This window comes from Amblyomma americanum, chromosome 1 (assembly GCF_052857255.1).
Source record: "Amblyomma americanum isolate KBUSLIRL-KWMA chromosome 1, ASM5285725v1, whole genome shotgun sequence".
In the NCBI taxonomy this organism is placed as follows: domain Eukaryota; kingdom Metazoa; phylum Arthropoda; class Arachnida; order Ixodida; family Ixodidae; genus Amblyomma; species Amblyomma americanum.
Window position 1 is genome coordinate 251,106,007 of NC_135497.1, and position 23,236 is coordinate 251,129,242.

The window sequence follows — 23,236 nt, forward strand, 5'->3', positions numbered from 1 at the left end:
GAATCAAAAATAGTTTTGGTTTGGTTTATGGGATTTAACGTCCCAAAGTGACTCAGGCTATGAGGGACGCCGTAGTGAAGGTCTCTGGAAATTTCGACCACCTGGGGTTCTTTAACATGCGATGACATCGCACGGTACACAGGCCTCTAGAATTTGGCTTCCATCGAAATTTGACTGCCGCGGCTGGGACGGAACCCGCGTCTTTTGGGTCAGCAGCCGAGTACCATAACAAATGACCCACCGTGGTGGTGGTTTGATATACAAAAAATTAGCAATAGATAAGCTTATCTTTAACCTAGAAGCAAGAATACATTGCATCCATGCTAGTGATGCGCTTCTTGCAGCGATGTGCTGCTAAGCCAAACCTGCTTCGCATTGAAGCTGCAGCGGACAGTGTGTTGGAACTAGCCACTGTCCATCATAAGGTGTCTAATCTTGTCACCAGTACACTATATATAGCATAATCTCATTACAATTAAAGCATAGTTGGCTTCCGCAACACATTTGGCAGTGAAGCGACAAAAACACGCTGGGCAAGGGCCACCAATAGGCTTTAGTTTGGTTGGATTCACTACACGACAGGAAAATGAGTACAAGAGACTGACCCTCAAGTATACCCAAAGTTCAACTCCTCAAGTGGTTTCACAACACTAGCACTACCAGAAAGTTCCAAATGCCGCGCTGCAGACCCACCTCCGTGCACGAAAGTGATTGCGACAACGCGGTTAGAAGAAATGTTTTTCAGGAATGCGGTGCGCCATTTGATATAATAGAATGTTTCAGTGAACTGGAGTTCGATAAAAGCAAACAGAAGTGCTATACTTTCGCATGGGATTTTCAAGAGGATGTGCGACTACTTGATATAAACAATAATTCGATATATCCGAGCTCAACTACAATTTAAAGTTGATAAGTGAATTTTTTCTCAGACATACTCCAGTTTCAGCTACCAAATGTTGGCTATGATATTACAAGTAGGCTTGAGATCATGTGAGGCACAAAGAAAAAACAAATACGATAGCTCTTATTGGCTCCTAGGACAAGCCATCAAAAGAGTTGGAGCATATTAAAATGATAAAGAAACGATTATTTTGCAGTTTTGGTACGACCAAAACTACACAGGAGATAAAATTAGGTTGCGAACTACCGTATTTGCCTGAACACAGCGTGACCACAATTGTAATATGAGGGGAACTTTTGTGGGCATGAAGCACACACACACAAAAAAATGTACAAGAATGTAATGCCAGGCACGAGACCATACTGTATCAAAAGCTGGGAAGAAGTTTTTGAACAGAAGTACCTCAAAGATTGGCATTCCATTCCTATCCCGCGCTTTCAAAGGAAGGTAGCAGAGGCATATAAACGCCTTGGCCATCTTTGAGGCTTCACAAAGTATGGCAGTTGCTACCGCCATTACTTCAGAAACAAACCAAAAAAAAAAGAATGCCACATTGGTCGACCAACAGAAGCTCTGAGCCACAAATGGTGATCAGCACACATCAGAGCAGCGGCCGAGCAGTCAAATTCCTTGCCGGAGACTGCACACTTGCGTACCGAATGTGAATTCAATACATTGTCCCAAGGAAATGCGATGGAATACGTGCGACTTGAAGGCATCGAAAAGGCCTTTGTTTCATTCTCTGAAAGCTTGGCAAACCCCTTATACGGTCAGTTCCGCTGATGATGCATGCTAATGGCAGTAATCCGCTTCGACTGTACGGAGAGCTTGGCGTCGCTATTTCACATGGAATGACTCTCCCATTACTTTCCTCAGCATTGCTATCTGACGCACTTTTCAGCGACACTGAACTCATCCAATTTTCCGATGGCCCCAGTAAGACGAAGAGTAATTTACATGTTTCCAAGAGCGGCCACAGACATACTGTGGCATCATTTCTCATGTTACATTCCTGTTCTTACGTTTCTGTCCCTTTACACGGCCACAAAGTCAATCATCGCATTACAATCATGTTTTTTTTCTTCCCCATTTCACACCCGTAAAGTTGACCCTTGAGTTACAATCATGGTCATGTTACATTAAGGTAAATATTGTCGTCTTCACAACTGCCTCTGAAAAAGATTGAATTATAACACAAGGGGCGACATTTCCCTTCTAGTAACAGCAGAAGAACTTGCATTATGTTTGGGTAAACACAGTATTTACTGGCATTACTGATTTCACATAGTGACTCATGTCTATTAATGTCTTATGCATCATTCCAAAAAAATAAGAAGAGCAATTAAAAATTTGGTGTTGCCAACCCTTAACTCTTTCCTTACCACGAAAAAAATGACTGATTTTGAGTGTTTTCAATTAAAAATTTCTTCAGTGCAAATGCACTGTGCATTGTAAGACACCTAACTGCAGCTTTTTGGTTATAATTCTGAACAAAAAAAATGCCAGAGTTGTGTGTGCAAAGCTTTTAGAAAAATTAGTGGTTAAATATGCTGGTAACAAAAAACAATACAAGTAAAACAAAAATAAGCCAAGCTAGAAACTGATTACAAAAAAATTGAAATATACAAAATGTTGTACATGTTCTTAGCTAGGTACCTTTATTTTCATTTTCAGCTGCATACATAACACACTGCGCTCTCCGTGGCCTTTCAAGATGGGGGATATGACTGTTGTACCACTTGACAAAGCAGTCGCATGAGGACGTGAAGTGGAGATTGCTGTACATTACACTTGTTCAGAGTTCTCTTCTTGTCTTTTTATAGCAGAGCTTGCAGTTGCTCCTTTTTTTTTTTTAGGTTGGTAGTGAAAGGGTTCTATGGTTGAAAGGGGGTGAGCCTTCCTTGACATCATCATTACAAAAATTCTGCTGGAAAATTTGGTAAAATAAATCATCATTTACAAATCAAGTGCACTACACAGGAGTGCAAGCAGGCTCTAGCTTTTTGGAGCAGGAACGGGAGTGGCAAAAGTCTTATTTTGGAGCAGCTCCGGAGCAGCGAAAGTCAGATTTTTAAGCAGGTTTAGACCAATTCATGGGCTATTTTGGAGCACTTTTGTAGCAGGATGATGGCATTAAATGTGACTGAGCACATTTTTTTTGTTCACAACTAGTCCAAAAACTGCATGAAGGTTGCTTCTGTATCCTATTTGCCAGAATTATTTAGAAGGAGCGCAATGTTTCTAAAGAATTTTGTGCAAGTTCATGAAAGAAAAACAGACAAATTGCAGCTAATAAAGCAGTAGTTGCTATTAATTTCAGTTCAGAATAAAAAGAAAGCACAACAACATGAGGGGGCCAGAGTTTTATGTGTATTGAATAAGGCCATTGCACTTCACTGCAAAAACTCCACATAGATTACTATGACAGTACTGGTAAACTATTTGCCGAGGCAACTAAGGTAAGTTCATTTGAACTGGATTACTACTGGATGTTTTTTTTTTTTATGGGGGTTTAACGTCCCAAAGTGACTCAGGCTAAGAGGGACGCCGTAGTGAAGGTCTCCGGAAATTTCGACCACCTGGGGTTCTTTAACGTGCACTGACATCGCACTGTACACGGGCCTCTAGAATTTTGCCTCCCTCGAAATTCGACCGCCGCGGCCGGGATCGAACCCGCGTCTTTCGGGCCAGCAGCCGAGCGCCGTAACCACTCAGCCACCACGGCCGCTTTACTACTGGATGTATAAGAGTAAACAGTCTAGAAGCAAATGACTAGAAGCAAAGTGTATTAGAACCACCTGCCGCTGTGCCTCAGCGGTTAGGGCGCTAGGGTACTAAGCTTGAGTTCCCAGGTTCAAACCTGGCCATGGCGGCAGCGTTTCTATGGAGGCAAAACGCAAAAAGCACCAGTGTGCTGTGTGATGTCAATGCACGTTAAAGATCCTCAGGTGGTCGCAATTATTCTGGACCTCTCCACTACGGCACCTCTTTCTTCCTTTCTTCTCTCACTCCGTTCTTTATCCCTTCCCTTATGGTGCGGTTCAGGTGTCCACTGAGATGAGAGACAGATACAGCACCATTTCCTTTCTTCAAAAACCAATCTTCAATTTTCTTCTAGCTACTGGCATACAAACTACAGACCTTGCCACTAAACATTAAAACCTGAATAGAATCGCGTAATGAGAGGTGTGCACACAAGCAGCACCTTAATGAAGATTCAGTTGGCCTTCATAGATTGAAGAGCTGAGTAAACTGTTCTGATTCGCTCTAGCACAGACGGCAGTCACCCAGCAAAATATTGCCACTCTCTACCTTGTCCATGTTCCTGGCGGCCAGGCCTTTGCTCTTGTGCACTTACAAGCAGAGCTTCGAGAGAAGACAGTCGGTGCACCACCACGAGTAACCCAAACTGTCGTGGATGTGGCTGCGTCTACATTGAGTCTTTTTTTGCAATGAGTGCCCAGTGTTGACAGCCGACGATAACACTTCGCTAAATTTGGTGTTGTATACCTGCAATAGGCAATTATCGCGTAAATTGCTGTTTAGGTGCAGCAGGTCATAATAGTAAAGGATGGTGCAATTGGCACAGCACTTCTTCCACTCCTCACTACGTAATATACAATGTAAGTGGTGAAACAAAACACATGCAAGCATGCGCTGATGTCCCGGGCCTCTGAGACGAAGTCTCGCTATCAGAACTGAAATCTAGGCATGCATAAATAGTGGTTTTTTTGGATCAAAGCGATTCGAAGTTAAAAGTAATTTTCTTCGAATAATTTCGAAGCGAATATTTCAAGTCCAAAACAAAAAAGGTTGAATGGTACAACAGGCATTTTTAAAACCATGTATTTTGTGAACACACAAGGCCATTAGGTGAAAAAAACTAGCAGTGGAATTGAAGCTTTGCCACACTCATTGAAGCCATGTTGACATTGTGCAAAAACAGCCATCAGAAATTGCGGGTGCAGACGTACCTGTGGGGGGTGAGACCTATATGTGGGGCTTCCAACTGCTGTTTTTAATTTCAACTGCATCATTTCACAGCCATTTCTTTTAAGCAGTGACTCCATGACACCTGCTAGGCATAAGTACTGCGTGCCCAGTGCTACCCCACGTCAGGCGTCTGGAAGAGGCACCCATTTCCACATGTCTCATGCTAGCTCCCCTGCGTGCTTGTGCCGTCGCGCCTGTTTAGCGAATATCACGTGGAAAAGAGCGGCTCCGGCAGCTGCAATCAGTTCAGACTTGTTCCTCAAATTGGAGAGATTTAACACAGTGCGATCTGCACGTTGTCTTGAGGATGCCACAAGGTATCAGGTGCTGGCTAGCTGTTTGCACGTTTGCCCCGTCGGGGCCAATCGGCGTGTGCACACTGGTGGCGCACGGAAGCGGATCGTGCTAGCTATGCTAAACCTCTCTACAGATGCACGCGGCCGAGCCGGTTACAGCGCGTGTGCAGTATGAGTAGCGCTGCAGCAGACACCTGGCAGATAGGAATCTGGGCGCCGCACTTCCGCCCGCTAGTTGCTGTTGCTGGAGGCATGCACCACCGGCTTCGGCATACACGCTGGAGTGCAGGCATGTGGTGCAGTCTGGGCTTTGGCTGTGCACGTGGCACGGTTCCATACCAGAGGAGGTATCGTATTTACATGACTGTAAGTCAACCCATTTTTCAAAATTTGAAAATCTGATGTGAGCGGGTCGACTTACAATCAAAACCAAAGCATGGCGCCATAAATAAAGGCGAGACAAACGAGATATCCGGCATGCTACCTCACGGTTGCATTTCTGCTGTGCGGCTCTGTTGAATCGCTCTTGGTGCTGGCCTTGAGCACCTGCTATGTCAACGCACAGAACCTGCATCCCCTCCCCGTGCGTGGTGGCCGATGGTGGCCGTCGATAAGCAGCAAACCGGCACCCCCGCACTCCACTCCCCACATGTGGCTGCAGACTGCAGCTGCTGACAAGCGGCGGCAGCCCGATAACGCATTCGCTTTCTATTCTTTCTTTTTATTTTCCTCCACGCACTCTGCGCTCAAAGGAGCATTCATAGTTGATATAAGGGTCGCTTTCCAATCGCGGCAGCACCGCCACTCGGAACAGCAGAAGAGCCGGGGAGTGTTGGTAGCATCGCCGACGAAGAGCCGACGCCGCTCACGCGTAGTTTCTATTTGTCTCTGATGCATTTGACTACTGTCAGCCGCGTTTCACAAGCTTTAATGTAGTGCTTTGTCAGTTGTCATTTGTGCTCCGGGTTTGGTCTGCAACCGGAGCTCATTCATGGCTATATTCAAGATGGCTGTCATTCTTTACGCCGAAGGAACAAACAACTGCACGCCGGGCCGCAAGTTTGACGTTTGCAACGAGCGATAGAGGAGTAGCAGCTGCAGCGAGGCAAAATTTTCAGCCGTTCCACGTGATGTCGTGATCTGGCTGTTTGCAAAGAGTGGGATTTCGCTGCACAGCGACGTCAGAACGACATGCTGTGGGACCACAGCAGCGATCACAATAGCAGCGCTAGTGAGGACGACGGTGCAAGTGTGGACGAGTAGTCCAGTGATTAATACATTTTCGTTTTGGAATGCGCCCAAGGGCATGCCCGTGCGCAACAGCCGATAGCAGCTGGTGGTAAGCGGCAGTCGCAGGATAATGCTATTGCGTTCTATTATTAAAAGCCAAGTTTAAACGACCTGCAAGTTTGTTTTTTTTTTCCTGAAATTTGATGTGGGGGGTCAACTTACTTACATTCGAGTCAACTTACATTCGTGCAAATACGGTACCCGCTGAAACGAAACCATCCGCAGCAAGAGTTCCAGAAACGTCATTCACTCGAGACGAATGCTTCAAGATTTCAAATACCAAACATACAGATCGAATTGAATATCGAATACTTCACTATTCAACTGAATATTCAAAATTATCGAATATTTGCAGATGCCTACTAAAATCCGATCATTTCACAATGTTGCCCAACTCACCACTGCTGCTCTAAAAAAAAGAGACTGCATCAAAATCAACTGAAGTGCTCAGTGTAGCCTTTCACCTTTGTGAAGTGCGTGGTGAAACGGATGCCGTGATCGCCGAGTGGCGGACTCCTCGCATTAGAAAAAAAAAAACAACTGAAACCGAACTGAAACCAGTGTTAGTGCTATACAGCTAAACCTCGATATAATGAACTTAGATACGATGTAACGAACTTTTTTCGTTTCAGTTTCTTGCTTCCATTGAAATGCACATATCTTTTCCCTCGATTTAACAAAGTAGTTTCGTGCCACTGTTTCGATACAATGAAGTTTTTCGATCACAAAAAGAAAATTGGGCAAATTCCACCACTTCGTAAAGTTAAAAACTTTTACTTGCAAAAATGTGAAGGTTGCTAATGCTACCAACAATTAAGTGTTGGTGCCAGGAGCAAACTTAAGCATCACGCTGATGCTCTTGAGCAAATGTCAGGCAAAATTAACCAACCTTATGACCGCACCATAAAGTGGGTTGCCTTGTGCAGAGCTTATACAATAAAGATTTCTCGTTTCTGAAACATGGTTAAACAACTCATGCCCACATCGTCCCACCACAATGGCTCAGTGGTTAGGGCGCTCGCTCGACTGCTTATCTCGAGGACGCGGCAGCCGTGTTTCGACGGAGGCAAAACGCAAGGCGCCTACTGTGTGATGTCAGTGCATGCTAAAAATCCCCAGGTGGTCGAAATTTCCGGAGCCCTCCACTATGTCATCTCTCATTGCCCATGTCGCTTTGAGAGGTTAAACCCTTCAAACCGAACCACACCATCATGCTCGGTCATGTTAAGTGCCGACAGAGTCGATGGTCAGTAAATCGCGTTCAACGCGCATGCACACAGTGGATGTCTCTGAGCACAAAAAAAGCCAAACCAGCTGCGCTATTTTGTGAAGACCTTCTGCTTGCACATGCTGTTCCCATCAGCCTGTGAGAGCACATGACAGGTTGCAGGGTTGCTTGATGCCATTAAAGGGGCTCTGAAACACCTTCCGAGGAGAGCACATCAACTCGCTCAATCACTCCACTGTGTTGTCATTCATGAAAACCTGAGCCAAATAATACACTTCTACATGCAGCAGAGGACCCACAATCAAGCGCTAAAGTTGGCGAGCCCTTCCCAGCGACTTTTTCAAGCTTGCACCCTTCTCCGTCACTCGCATCTGCGTATACAAGTTGAGAGGTGGCTATTGGTTAGATGCCCACGGCCAATAAGGCGCGTAGCTCTGGCGGGTGAGGAGGCTCCACTCCCAGAGGTGGGGCTGACGGAGGACCTCCGTCCTTCCAGCATGTAAAAAGTGACGAGAGGAGAGGGAAAGGCGCGAAGGCGCCGAAATTCAAAATTTGACTACAGATAACTCAGCTTCTAGAAAGGGCATTAAAAAAATTCTTGCTGGACAATATTCACGCAGCAGCGTGCTTCAATATCCCAGGCATACCGCAACTTTATTAGTGCCCCTTTCAGAGCCCCTTTAACAGACTACTGAAGCACCACTTGGTTTCGTATTCGGTGAAGGCCCCCGCTTCGTGGCAGTCGCTGCAGCAATGTGCGAAGCTCATAATTTTTTCAGTGGCGGCATTTACCTCCAGCTACCAGTCAAGATTTCGAGATATCTGCAATTCGTTGAGAAAATGTTTCGAGGTAAAGGGTAATATAAATGCACGTGCCATGGGGAGCGGCTCGGCTCCAAGGAAAATTCTGATTAAACTGATATTTTGAGATATGCAATTCCAAGGTAATGAAGCTTTACTGAACTATTATCGCCGTTTGATTCGCTTGGTGTTTCATATAAGACCACTTATACAGTAAAAGCTCATTAATTCGAACTCTTAATTTGAACTTACGGTTTATTTCGAACTGACGCCCGGGTACCGGCACAACCCTGTGTATTTCAATGAGGGAAAACTCCTGATAATTCGAACAAGTCAGCATCCGCTACGGTTAATTTGAACTAGGAGCCCCTACGTGACACCGTTCCTCGTAGATAAAAGTTCACCCATAGCAAGCACAATGCGCTGAAAATTCACGAGAGATGCAGAACAATGGAAAAGAAAAAAAGCTGAGCGCACGACGCTGGCAGAGCCCGCACTCCAGTGCATGTCGTAGAAGGTTGCCGCTGCCGGAGAACTTGCCCGCGCCACCGATTCTTTGGCGCAAGCCGTTCCAGGTTTTCGTTATGCTGCGGTCGCTGGGTCGCGGTCACGTGGTGTACACAACACACTTCGGCGGTTCGGGCGGCGCCGCGAGCTATGTGGACAGCAGTGTGGAGACGTTGGAGCCCTTCAGTGACTGCATGCTGTCAGCAGATGCGACAGGGCTCACGTGCGGTGAACACAGCTGACAGTGGCGAGTTCGACGGCGGCAACGAGCCTATGCCACCGCCAAGTGCATGTGAAGTCGCTCGCTCGATGTCGGCGCTCGATATTACAGCACGCTTGTTCGCTGCCATTGAGAACCTGGATGCTGCGCTGGTGCCCTTGGGCAAGCTCCAGATTATGCTGATTGAGTCTCGGCAGAAGAAACATAAGCAAATGTACACCACTGATTACTTTTAATTTTGACAACCCTTCCCATAAATAAACATGTTTTCAAGCATAAATAGCGTTCTATATTCCAGCACTAAAGCTTGCTGCTGACGCGAATGCATTCAAGTACTTGTTTCTGGTGCATAACTGGGCAATAAATTTATTTCATACGCCATTAGGACCCCATGAATTTAATTCTCAGAATTGCCTGCTGCAAACGTGTAATATCACCTAGCCCACGATAACGAGTCTAGATGTGCCTGCTTCGGGTTCTGTCCGCGTGGCAGGGTGCAATGACCACTCATTCCAGCGCCCATTTGATAATTTTAACTGCGCTTAATTCCAACAATTTTCCGGTCCCCTTCAAGTTCGGATTAACGAGCTTTTACTGTAATATCTTCACAAACACACGCGAGCGAAATAAAGCAGAACAGGAAGGTTTTAGGAATGCGTGACATCATTTGTGCCACTGAAAGACAAAGACCTCAATGGAACGAATTTTGCGATATAACAAGTTTTTCCCGAAAAGTACTACTTCGTTATATCGAATCTCAACTGTAGAAGCAAGCTTGTCCATGAGCGCTAACTGGAATTTTCGGTGGCATATTCAAAACATCGGTCATTATGACCGATTGCCTATGGTGTGGTAAGGAAAGAGTTAAACAGCAAAGACACGAAACAATGAGTCTCGGGCAGCTTTACTTGAGATAAGCATGGAGATAAACATGCCAAGAGGTGCAAATGCCACTTACCCACAATGCCGAAAGCCCTTTTTCTCAGCAATAAGCATAGCCTTGAAGCCAGTCTCCTGGACAAAAATCCCTGTAGCAACTGGATCCCACTTACGGCCATTCTTCGGAGCAATAAGAGCGAGTGCCATGCGATAGGCGCAGGCAGGAAGGCCTGAAAGGCTATAAGGCAGCGGTCGTAGACAGGTGGAGGTCACTGTGGTTCGATTGCCATAGTCCACATAGAGGAGCCGGAAACGTCGCTGCAAAGAAATGCACATGCGTGAGGTTGTGTGTGAGGACACAGAAGAGCACAATGCTTGTAAGCATTTTTAAAGGTTTCACATGTCCCAAAAATCTAGGTGGCAATTCGGAGTACAAAAAGGGAAACATGCTGATCTTAAAATTCCTTGCCATATACCGTATTTACACGACTGTAAGTCGACTCGAATGTAAGTCGACCCCCCCCCTCCCCCCCCCCCCCCCATCACATTTCTGAAAAAAAAAAAGACTTTAAGGTCGTTTACACTTGGCCTTTAATAACAGAACGCGATAGCACTATCCTGTGGCCTCCGCTTATCGCCAGCCACGCTTGGGAGAGCCCATGGGCACATTCCAAAACGAAAATGTATTAGTCACTGGAATACTCGTCCACACTTACACCATCGTCCTCACTAGCACTGCCGTCGTGATCGCTGCTGCGGTCACAGCTCGTCGTTCCAACACCGTCGTGCTGCGAAATCCCGCACTTTGCAAATAGCCACATCACAACATCGAGTGGAACAGCTGAAAATTTTGCCTCGCTGCAGCTGCCACGCCTGTATCACCCGTTGTGAACGTCGAACTAGCTGCCCGGAGCGTAGTTCGTTTCTTCGGCGTAAAGATCGACAGCCATCTTGAATGTAGCTGTGAACGTGTGCCGGTCGCTTACCGGACCCGGAGCACAAATGACGAAAGATGAAGCACTACATTAAAAACTTGTGAAATGCGGCCGGAAGTAGTCAAATACGTCAGAACCAAAGAGAAACTACACGTGAGCGGTGTCGGCTCTTCTGTTGGCTACCGACACTCCCTGACGCCGCTGCGGTTCCGAGTGGCGGTGCCGCCGCGATTGGAACAGCGGCCCTTCCATCAACTATCAATGCTCCCTTGAGCGTCAAGTGCACGGTTGAAAGTAAACAAAAAAAACTTGGACGAAGCCTATTAAGAGTAGAACACGAATGTGTTATCGGGCCGCCGCCCCCACTTATCAGTAGACGCAATCTGCGCCCATGTGTGGGGACTGGGGAGGGGGGGGGGGGGTGCCAGTTTGCTGCTTATCGACAGCCACTAATGGCCGCCGCGCAGAGTGGGGGCGCCAGTTCTGCGCGTTGACATAGCAGCTGCTCAAGGCCAGCACAAAGAGCGATGTGAAGGAGCAGTGCAGCAAAAATGCAACCACACTGTAGCATCCCTGATATCTCATTTGTCTCGCCTTTATTTATGATGCGATGCTTTGGTTTCGATTTTAAGTCAACCCCCGCACTTCGGATTTTCAAATTTCGAAAAATAGGTCAACTTACAATCGTGTAATTACGGTAATGACTGCAGCGTGCAAAAGTCGGTGTAGCTTGAATCCAACTGCTCATATATCCAAGATGCCTCCATATTTACACCACCTATTCTGAACTTGTGGCAAGCAGTCTTGTTTTATAAGGAAATTTTATAAAGAACTGTACCAATAAGGTTCTGTTTTATTTATATAGACATAGGGTTTTATGGCGCAGAAACAACTTTGGCAGTCATGCACAAACCACCGGATTAAACATGTTTTTTTTGATCATATGGTCTGGCAATGCCTGGCCATTCCTATCTCTCATACATTCCTCATACCACCAGTACCTCTTGGGAGGAATGGCTGATCGACCGGACGGCCACTGGCCAGCCAGCAATGGCTGGTGGAGCGTGTGGTGGCAGTGACTGCGCCATATGGGGTGCAAGACTAATGGGCACCACCCGAGGGGGCGGGGGGGGGCTTTATTTTTCCCCAATAAAGATGTTTTTATTATTACCCAAAAATGTACAACTGCACTACTTAATCCGACCTTACTACCGGCTCCCCGTACTAGTCTTTCGTAATCTGTTAGTTTTCTTATTTGTCTTAGTGTAACTCCTATCAATAGCCAAAAAGTCGATGCATGTATATTAAAGAATACTGACAGTTTTCGGTTAAACCGAATTTCGATAATTCAATTCAGCGTACATTTATTATTTCATTTCTTTTTCCCAAACAGTCGAACCCCTGTGTATATCAAACGAATTCTGGTGACACTTGCTGTTCATTATAACTGAGCCTTTGTGGTGCAGGCTGAGGCAAATTTAATTTTTTCTTTTAAGCATAATCATAATTTTATGCTCGTTATAACTGGGTTTGACTTCAGCAACATAGTAAACCGAAATATAACACACTCAAACTTAGATATAATGAACATTGATAGAGCAAATTGTTTTTTTTTTAAGACTACTACAGGTTTTGCTGCCGCTTGCAAAGTTGAGATGGCAGCCATGGCACGAAAAAATTTTTTTCGCCAAAGACAAGCTGGAATGTTTGCTGTAGTAGTGCAATAAACTGTTTCTTTTTTTCAAATAAATCGAAGATGGTCGAGTGCAAATTCTGGGTCACTTGGTGCGGAATGACCCATACAGATTTAACAAACTTATTTTTGCTCAAATTTTACTTCCTTATGACAAGGTTTGACTGTAGTTAACTTTCTAACTAATTACAGTTAGGTGCTTATTTCATAGAAGTTGGATTTTCAAAAATGCAATTCCTGCCAGTGCTGCAGAAAATAAATTTTGTGCTTGCAAACATGCCAAGCCAAAACTGCAGAGCTGAGGAGCACACACAGCCATGCCTACAAGCAGCATCACACAGGAACACATGTGTCATGTACCTCTTTTCGCAGCGCCCAGGCAGGAGAGAAGTGGGCAGCGAGCACATGTAGCTATTTTCTGATGTCCGCGAATAATGACCATAACGTTAAAAAAATGCTCTTTTAACTCAATAATCCGTTTTTTTTAAATCGCTAACATTCCGCAACATTCCTCAGTAAATCCATCCATAGGTTTTGCAACTGGCCTCCCACTAAACAATGTGGTTGTTGTTCATTGATTCATGCCTAGGTCCTTACTTAAGGTAGTAATTCAGCACTGACAGTGAACTTAAAACACCCTCCCCTAACAAAAAAAACAAACAAACCAGTTTACTGCAATTGAAAACAATACAAAAAAATTATCTTCACACCACAGCATCTAACTCAACAGAATGCAGCAGTCATCAATTACTGTATTAACTCAAATGTAACAAGAGTTTTTAAAACCAAAAACAGAGGTAAAAAGTAGGGGTGTACGAATACTCGAATACGAATCGAACAGCAAATTTTTTAATTATTCGATTTGCGAATCGAATACTTAGTATTCGGGTGACCGAATATTCAATATACGGGTGGCCGCACTGATGTGAGATCTGCCATTCCTCCTCTTTCTCCCAATTCTCCAGTGCAGTCCATGGTTTTCTGATCGTGCGATGCACATTTTTAATCTACAACCGCCGCACAGCAGGCGGAAATAAATTCTCAATAGCACGAACCTTAAAGCATTCATGACGCAACCGAATCATGAGCAGCCGAAGAAAAATCCACCACTTCATGCGGCCGAAACACCGCTAGCGGCACAGGCCACGAGCAACAGGAACCACAGCACAACACAAGCCACTGTAACTGTGCGCCTTAAAAGACTATCTATCCCACTGTCGACACGCGTGAAACTAATTTTCCTGTGAAATTTTGTGGTGAACGCCGGTACACCGGCCTGCAAGGTCACTATTAGTGACTATGAAAAGAGCAGCGTCCTACTATTCACCATTTCGGGCTATCCTACTCCAATAGATTCATTCATTCATAAGGCAGGCAATTATGTAGAAATGTTTAATTTTCAGAAGAAACAGAAGCATGCCACAACTAGAAAACAACAGCACTGAACTAAACAAAACACTGGATGGATGGATGGACGGACGGATAAGGCTGAACCCTTTCTTGAAATCGGGCGGTGGTTCAAGCCACCAAACCATGACTTGTGAAATTTGACTCATCTTGATTTCAGCCACCAATCAGATAACCTCCGCTTGGTTACTTCTACCCACTTAGTCTACTGACCCACGATGAATGCACGCAGCACCACCTGTCGAGTGCAAGAAGTTTCCCATTCCTGGTTGTACGCGCGCCCACACCGCCGCGCTGTCTGCGCTTCACAGTTCCGTGTCTCTATAGTTCTGTTTTCCGAGTTTCCCCGCTGTTTAGTTCAACTCTGCAGACCAAAGGCGCAAAAGAATTGTATCGGTTTGTGTGCAGTGCCTGTCTCAGCAACATGGCTAATAGCATGAAAAGTGCGATCTGGAAACATTTCAACATGCAAGACGTGCAACTCCAAACTTCGGACGCCGTCCGGAACAACACCGCTGGCGAACCACCCAAGGAACAAACATTACGCTTTGCACAGCGCGTTTTTGGTGGAAAGCGCGAAGCAAACAAGTTTCGGCAGCGCACCACCACCTTTTATCAAATGTAAGTTCGACACAGCTAAAGAGTTGTCGCAGTGCCGAAGACAAGAAATCACAACACGGATTGTGCGGATGCTGGCACTCGACCTGCAGCCATACGACTTTGTTGAAAGCCGAGGGTTCAAGGAGTTAATGCATGGCACGGAGCTATTGTACAACGTCCCCTCTCGGACAACTTTTTCAAGAACAATCATCCCCGAGCTGTACAGGGACACTGTGAGCACTGTCAAACGACGAATTCACACCGACCTGCAGGAAGGCATACAGTCTGTTGTTCACCAGTGACATGTGGGCGTTGAGGTCAAACCAGCGCTACATTAGTCTCACGTGCTATTACTTGACCTTGAACTTTGAAATCCGGGCATTCACATTGGGCAACCAGCACGTGATTGACAGTCACACTGTATGCAACATCTTAGCACACCTGGAAGCAATGACGAGTGAATGGGATCTTCCACTGCAAGAGGTACCTATTTTTGTTGTGACGGACAATGCATGAAATTTCCGCACAGCTCTTCGGGACTTTCAGTGTACCCCCATACAGTGTTTGAGCCATACGTTGCATTGGCCATCAAGGATGCCAAGGAAGAAAGTGCAGGAGTGCCCACCATTCTTAAGAAATGCCATGCAATAGTGGGCCATTACAAGCACAGTGCCTAAGCTGCAGCAAGACTAAAGGACTGCCAGCGGCGGATGGAGCTACCCCTCCTGGAGTTCGTCCAGATTGTCGACACCAGGTGGAATAGCAAGCATGACATGCTGTCACGTCTCCTTCAGCTTAGAGGCAGTTTGCCTTGAACTCGCTACCTCTGAGACAGTGGTATGCAACCTAACACCATAGGAATAGAGAACGGTGGTTGGACTGGTCAAGGCGTTTGAACCAATTGCATCTGCAACAAAAGACCTGAGTGGGCAGAAGTATGCAACCTTGACTTCGGTGCTACCATTCCTTTAAAAACACACATGATGCTGAAGGACTGTGCTGCAGCGGATAACGACACGTCACTGTTCGCAAAAAATTTACAAAAAAGGTGTGAAGGCAAAATTTCCTAGCCACAGTGAGCAAAAACAAGAGTACCATCATGGCAACGGCATATGAGCCACGATTCAAAAACATCTTCTGTACTGAAACTATACAAGAAACAAGGCCTCAGGAACTTGCATGGATTGAGCTGCAGAGCTCGTCAACCCCACCACCCAGTGACTCTGCTGAGCCCTCAACATCTACAGCACAAAAGCAGTGTAGTGCCAGCATATGGGACAATATCGACAAACTTGCAATGTCACCTGGGAAGAGACACAACTGTGAACCACGTAACATTGGTGAATTTCACAACGGTACCTTCGAGAGAGCCAGTTTGCAGCAGGAATGAAGACCCTTTTGCATACTGGTGGAAAACAGGCAAGCAGAACTTTCCTGGTCTGCACAGATTGGCCATGAAATACCTGGCTATACCAGCAACGCAAGTTCCAAATGAAAAACTTTCTACAGCTGCCAACGTTGTCACATCCAGGCGAGAAAAGCTGTTGCCGGATCACGTGCAACAGCTGCTTTTTTTACATGAGAACGTATAAATTATAAGCACCTCAGCACAAGTTTGAATATTATTTATTTATTTGGGATGCTAAATGTGCCGTGCCGCATGGCATAAAACGTGATGTCATTAATGAACGTTATAATACGCTACAAAAAGGCATGAAGTCCGGTTATGTATAATAAGTCACATAATCTTTGGGCGTAAATGTTTTTTGTTAGCCACAAGTGGAAATCGGAATCATTGTTTGAGGACAGGCCTGCCTCTTGAAGAACGTGAGCGCGCACCAGCGAAGTTCCTGGGCATGTCCACAATAGGTGGTGGACAGTAATGTCAGAAGCAGGTGTTTCGCAGTGAGGGCATTTTTCCGGTGCAGGAATCTTCTCACTTTGACACTGCTTGCGAACTGCAGGCGTAAGGGCGACTCCAACCCACAGCCGTCTCAAGAGAGACCTCCTCCACCCGTGATAGGTTGGGGGAAGGGGGTACGTACAAGGGGGAATAAGAGCACGTGTACACTGCCTGAGGGAGGCTGAAGATGTTGAATGTGTCAGAAGTGGATCTGGTAGCAAAGAGGCAGGGGGAGTTTGTGGAACGTCCATTAAACGAGATATCATGTCAGGTGCAATCTATCGACATCTGTGCACTCTTGAACCCAGTGGATGAGTATAGGCACCGGGTAAGATTTACAAGCAGCATGTATGGCCCGGCGGGGACGTACCACGGACTTTCTTTAGATGCTTCAGAGCTTCTTGTGAATGAGTAAATAGGTGCACCTGGTTATAAGAAGGGTCGTCTGGTAAAGCTGCTATGGCATTTAAAATCGCTTGCAGCTCCAAGGGAAGAGATGATGAAGTGTCAGTACAGTAGGTTTGGCAGCTGCAGAGTTGAGGGTGTGTCTGGCTTATAAAAGCAGTTGATCCCCCCCGTTGGGGTTATGGCGACATCTGTGTAAAGGATACAGGCATCATGTTGCGCAGAAAAAGCTGGTGGTAACGGTGGAGAGGAGAACTCCGACTTTTTATGACGAGCAGGCTTGTTTGATGTAATGTGACTTTCCATGCTCTATTGATTTGTCGCTGGGTAATTAAATATTCCAGTGTGTTGAGCTGCGCAAACTCCTGCAGCAAACAAATAGGAGCTGCTCGGGGTAGGCCAGTAATGACTCGCATGGCTTCGTGGTTGAGTGCCTCAAAAGTAGACCACTGTCGTTTCGTAAGTTGTTGAAACTGAGCCTGGTATAGGAGCCGAGGTTGAAAGACAGCACGAACAAGTAGTGGACGAGCTGTATCTGAGTGGGCACCCACAGAGCGATTGGCTATTCTGCGGATGAGGCCAAGTGTGTTTATAGCACTCTTGCGCATAGCTGACAACCAAGCTGTGCCTTTGCCTGCACCATGAATGTGCAGGCCCAAAACATTGGTATGTTCCACTCCAGGAAGTGATGCATTGCCAATAGTGAGCACAAACGGAGTGACTTTGAAAATACGGCGGCCAGCTTTACTGCCCAAATGGACATAGCAGGATTTGGAGAGGTTGAGGGAGAGGCCAGTGTTGGCAAGAAAGTTGTGAAGAAGATTGAGGGCATTTTGCAGGGAGTCTTGCTGCTCCTGAGCCGAGCGGTTTGTGGACCAGAGAGTGATGTCATCTGCATATGCTAGAACTTGAACATTAGGGAGGATGGAAAGACTGTTTCAGAGAAATGAATGCTATTTTAAATAGAGTTTGGGCTAAAACTGAGCCCTGTGGTACTCCGCGATTAGAAATGAAGCGGCCTGTGGGTTTACTATTAACGCGGATAGCAAATGTCCATTGTGAAAGAAAAGCATGAACTGCTCGACGACATAGCTGCAAGGGTATGCCAAGTGATGACATGATGACAAGTGATGACAGGACAAGCTATCTTCTAGCTCAAATTAAAATAAATAAGCTATACTGGAACTTCGTAAAATCAAAGGATGTTTGGTTTATGAAGGCTTAATGTCCCAAAGCGACTCTGGCTATGAGGGACACCGTAGTGAAGGGCTCCGGAAATTTCGACCACCTGGGGTTCTTTAACGTGCACTGACATCACACAGTACACGGGCCTCTAGAATTTCGCCTCCATCGAAATTCTACCACCGCGGCCGGGATTGAACCCGCGTCTTTCGGGCCAGCAGCCGAGCACCATAACCACTCAGCCACCGCGGCGGCCCAAATCAAAGGATGTGTCAGAGCTTCAAACGTTTAAATCATTCAGGAATCATTTAAATGCCAAACTTAAGCATGCCAAGCATCAGTATTTGATGGCACATTTCAATGATGCAATTAAAAATACTGATTTGCTGTGGAAGCGTTTAAACAGTCTTCTACGATGCAAAAGACAAACTGTACTTACAAGAATGAGGGTGGGTAGTACAGATGTGACTGGCAAGGCGCTCTGATATGCTGAATGACCACTTTATTGATTTGAGTGCCTCAAGCAGACTGCCGGCAATAAGTTCGGTCCCACTTGCCGGACGAATTTCAGTCAGTAATAGCATGGTATTTTTCCCCACAACTGCGACAGAAATTACATCTGCATTTCAGGCAATGAAAAATTCTAAATCACTAGATGTCAATGACATGCAGATTTCTCCAGTTAAGTATGTCCTTGATCTGATTGCGCCTGTTTTATGCCAACTATATAACCTGGTTCTAGAATGCAGCTGTTTTCCCAGGAAAATGAAGATTGCAAAAGTGGTGGCCCTATACAAAGGAAATGATAAAAATAACATAAATAAGTTCCATCCTATCTCCGTACTGCCTATATTTTCAAAAGGTTTGGAAAAGATAATGCACACGCATCTTTACAGTTTCCTAAACAAATTCTCTGATCTCGCCGTATCAGTATGGCTTCGTGAAAGGAAAATCCACAGAATCAGCACTATTAGCCGAAAAGGAACTCGTCATTGATGCCTTTGAACGTAAAGAACTTGTGCTAGGTCTGTACATTGATTTTTCAAAAGCGTTTGACTGTGTCCATCATAAAACCTTATTGTCTAAGCTGGAGGACTACGGAGTGCGCGGCAGCACAAATCTTCTTTCTTCATATCTTCTTAACAGGTGCCAATACGTAAATCACAATAATCCTAATTCTAACATAAAAAGCATCCCTTCCGGCGTACCGCAAGGAAGTATCCTTGGGCCTTTGTTATTTGTTGTTTATATTAATGATATTTTTTCCCTGCATGACGCCATATCATGGGCTGGTTACGCGGATGATACTGCTATGTTTTTCAGAGGGGCAAATATTGATGATTTAATTTACTCTGCAAACCATGCACTGTCATTTGTTAGCGAATGGTCGCAAAGAAATCATTTACGGTTGAACGCTAAAAAGACACAGGCTATTTTTTTCCGCACTAAGAACACAAATGTTAACCCCTAAGGTAAGATACTTTAGACAGTGTGGAAGTAAGTATTGTTAACGAAATTAAGACCCTTGGCATAACATTTTCTGAGACCCTTACGTGGAATAAGCATGTTGAAGTACTCTGCAATAAACTTAACAAGGTTTGCGGGATACTAAACAGACACCGCCACTTCCTATCAACCGCAGTTAAACACGTAATTTATAACGCACTATTTCTGTCTACACTAAACTACTGCCATCTAATCTGGTCATCTACATCTAAGGAAAACATAGGGAAACTTTAAAATCTGTCAGAAACGTGCCTTGCGTGCAATTGCTAATATTCCATGTCATGCGCATACTTCTGATTACTTTCATCACTTTAAACTTCTTCCCATAGAATTCATCTATCTTTTTCGTCTCACGTCTACATATCGCTTGTCCGTTTTGACGCGTAATCGCAGCTTCCCGGACATAATATATCTTCGACCCCACATTTCCTTCTACAATACTCGTTGAAATGACTCATGGGTTGTGCCTTCCTGTCGTACAGATTATGGTCGCCAGTCCATTTCTTATCACGCAGCTGTTCTTTTAAATAACCTTACGACCATCGATGTCTGCCCGGAAAAGATGTCCAAACGAGCAGTTTATGCACATTTTCTTGCAGCTAACACCTGATAAATTTGTATGCTTGTGTTTGTACTTTTGGTGTTCTTGATGTTTGTTACTTGTTGCTTATTTTATTGTATCCTGTGTTTTTGACTGCCATGAAGTGCTCTGTACTGCTGCAGTTTTTTTTTCTGAATGGTGTTAAAAGGTTCTTTTATAGGCATTGTGTTTAAGCTGAGGTGTATTTAACGAAATCTGTTTCTAACTAACTTTTTGAAGCTAAATGTGTTTTTTTCAAACTGCTCCCGAAATGTACATGAGGGGGTCGGGCTTCATCAAGTCGCAATCATGCGGCTTTTACCCGCCACCCGCTCTTTCTCTTTGAGAGAGAAAATAAAGGTTTGATTTGATTTGATAGTGTTGAGAATGGCTTCGTGGAGAATGTTGTCGTAGGCCTTCATGATATCTGTTGCTACGACTGTGCGAACGAGACGGCTGTAAGGTGAGCGACGTATCACGTCATTGGCAAAGCAGTCAAGACCATCCTCAGCTCCGTATCCTGGTCGGAAACTAATTTAAGAAGACGAAGATTTCTGATGATGGTCGAGCCACCAGGAGAGTCGAGTGCCAAGCAGTTTTTCATACAGCTTACAAATAGTTGGGGTAAGAGAAATCTGTCATAGGGCCCCAAGGGTTGTGGGTGATTTTCCGGGCTTTGGTATCGGAACTACCACTGAATGTTTCCAATTGGGTGGCATTTCACTGGATGCTGAGTGATGTATACGCCTAGCTGCTTGCGCCTTGCCCAAAGATTACGGAGGTGAAAGTCAGGATTTGGTTGGTCTTCGTTGACAGTGGAAGAAATTGTTTTCCAAGTTAAGACAAGCATGAATGTAGAAAGGGCTGAGGTAGGAGTTATTGAGACGAGACGACAATCCGTGCGAAGACTGTCCCAAGAAGTGACATGGATCTTGCGGAAAATTTAACGTAATGTACTTGAGGCAAAGTCAATTAGAATGGGGGAGTGATCACTGCCCCAGGTGTCTGCTTCGCGAGACCGGTGAGGATTGACGGGACCCAGCCACCACGTAAGGTCCGGAGTTGATGGAGGAGCACGCGGGCGGGCATAATTAGAGCTGTTCAGAAGTGTAAACGACTGGTCGAAAAACGTGTCGTAAATCTGATCTCCATGTTTAGAGTTATGAGTGTATCCCCAGGCTGTCTGTGGCCCATTAAAATCTCCTCCAACTAGTATGGGTACACCTGAATAAGAGGTGCGCAGATGTGTAAGCCATCCAAAGTGCGAAGACTGTCCCAAGAAGTGACATGGATCTTGCGGAAAATTTTGCACAGTACAGAGTTTTGGGGCCGACCATAAAAAGAGACCAATATTACTGGAGTGCATTGTGGCTTAGTGAGAATGGCAATTACTTCTTGACGGGTATTGCATCAACGAGATAGGTCGACGGGAAAATGTGGTGTCGAACAATGAACATATATAGCTGCTTTACCAGGAGCAAGACCACTGCGGCGGTCGGGTATTGATGGATTGTGAGATGCACAATAACTAGAGTGAGGAAGGATGGCATTATGCTCCTGGAGAAGGAAAGCCCAGGCAGAGAGTTTGCATTCATGAATACGCAGCTTCAATTCAGGTAGCTTATTAGTAAGACCCCCGACAGTTCCACTGTACGACATGGGAAGTAGCGTTAGTGGCCATTCGCTTGCAAAACAGATGCAATCATCTGAGGGAGTTGCTGCAGCAGGACAATTAGGGATGACATTGAAGATGTAGTTACAGATTGCTTGTATTGTTCATATTTTGAGCCTGAACGATTGTATACATTGGATAAAGGAGGCGCTTGGCAAACAGGCTGAACTGGCGGTAGATGTGGACGTTGGAGTAAGAGAGAGTGACGTCGGCAAAGGTGACCAAGTTGTTGGCGAACGTTGGCAATCGCGTCATCGATTGCAGAGCTCTCATCAGGCATAGAGGAGATTATCAGAGGAAATTCACCTTTTTTCCGTTGGGTACGGGAACCTGGCTTTAAAACAGAGGCATAGGAAAAGCGGATACTAGAAGGTGAAGGCAAAGATGGTGCAGTTTTTCAGTGTCATCCTCATCTGTGTCTGTCGACAGAGCAGCAAAACAGTTAGAGATCTTGACTCCAGCCAGAGTAGACGCAGCCACCGGATGATGTTTCTTTCGATGGCATTTAGAATAAGTGATGTCATGGTCGTTTGTCTTACAAAATGGGCACCTGAAAGAGGGAAGACCGTCTGCTGGTGGTTTGGGCAGAGTGTCCTAGGATGCAGGGCACAACTTTTTGATGTGACCTTGTCACAGGCACCGATAGCAGAAGACTGGTGCAGGACGGAAAGGCTTCGGACGAACGATTTGTCCATTGTAGAATAATCGGGTAGGAAGTTCTAACGGCCCCACAAGCAGGAGAAGAAATATGCCTCAGTTGCCAAGTCAGCGGGCATTAAGCACTGAGTGGGTGTCGGAGTAGAGGTCCATCATCACTTCCTTCAGAGGCGCATTAGGTTCCAGGTCATAAACGACAAATCTTTGCAAGCCAGGTCCAGATGCTAGATAGGTTTGCACAGGTACATACTGTGACTCACTGATATATAATTTGTCAATGTCACTGACCTTTTCAGCATCGGCAAGTGACGCTACGTGGACAGTGATGGAATTAGAGGGACGGTGGTAAATAAAACCGCAGTACCCTGAGATGCCCAGTGCATGGTCAATGAGCTGCAGCACCGATCTTGAAGGAACTGACGTTACGTCGTAACGCAAGGTAGGCTTAATGTGCACTCAGAAAGAGCGATCGAGTCCAGGGAGTGAATATTTCGACGTCTTTGAAGGGGTAGGATCGGTTGGAGTGGCCTTTACCTTTTTTGCAGCCGGTTCAATGCTGTCATCAGAAACAGTCCGAACAG

The 23,236-nt window shown here is 45.5% G+C and overlaps 1 protein-coding gene across 3 annotated transcripts in view; it reads right to left on the reverse strand.

The window, feature by feature from the left end:
- LOC144114920 (uncharacterized) overlaps positions 1-23,236 on the reverse strand; it is a 100,466-nt gene that overhangs the window by 10,795 nt on the left and 66,435 nt on the right. Inside the window, exons 10-11 of one of the 3 annotated variants that reach the window (XM_077648947.1) lie at positions 10,195-10,433; positions 4,214-4,411 (exon numbers count right to left, since the gene is read on the reverse strand). In XM_077648947.1, coding sequence (XP_077505073.1) covers positions 4,214-4,411; positions 10,195-10,433 — 437 coding nt within the window. The remainder of the gene's footprint in view (positions 1-4,213; positions 4,412-10,194; positions 10,434-23,236) is intronic. The other 2 variants (XM_077648949.1, XM_077648950.1) reach the window with 2 other exon arrangements.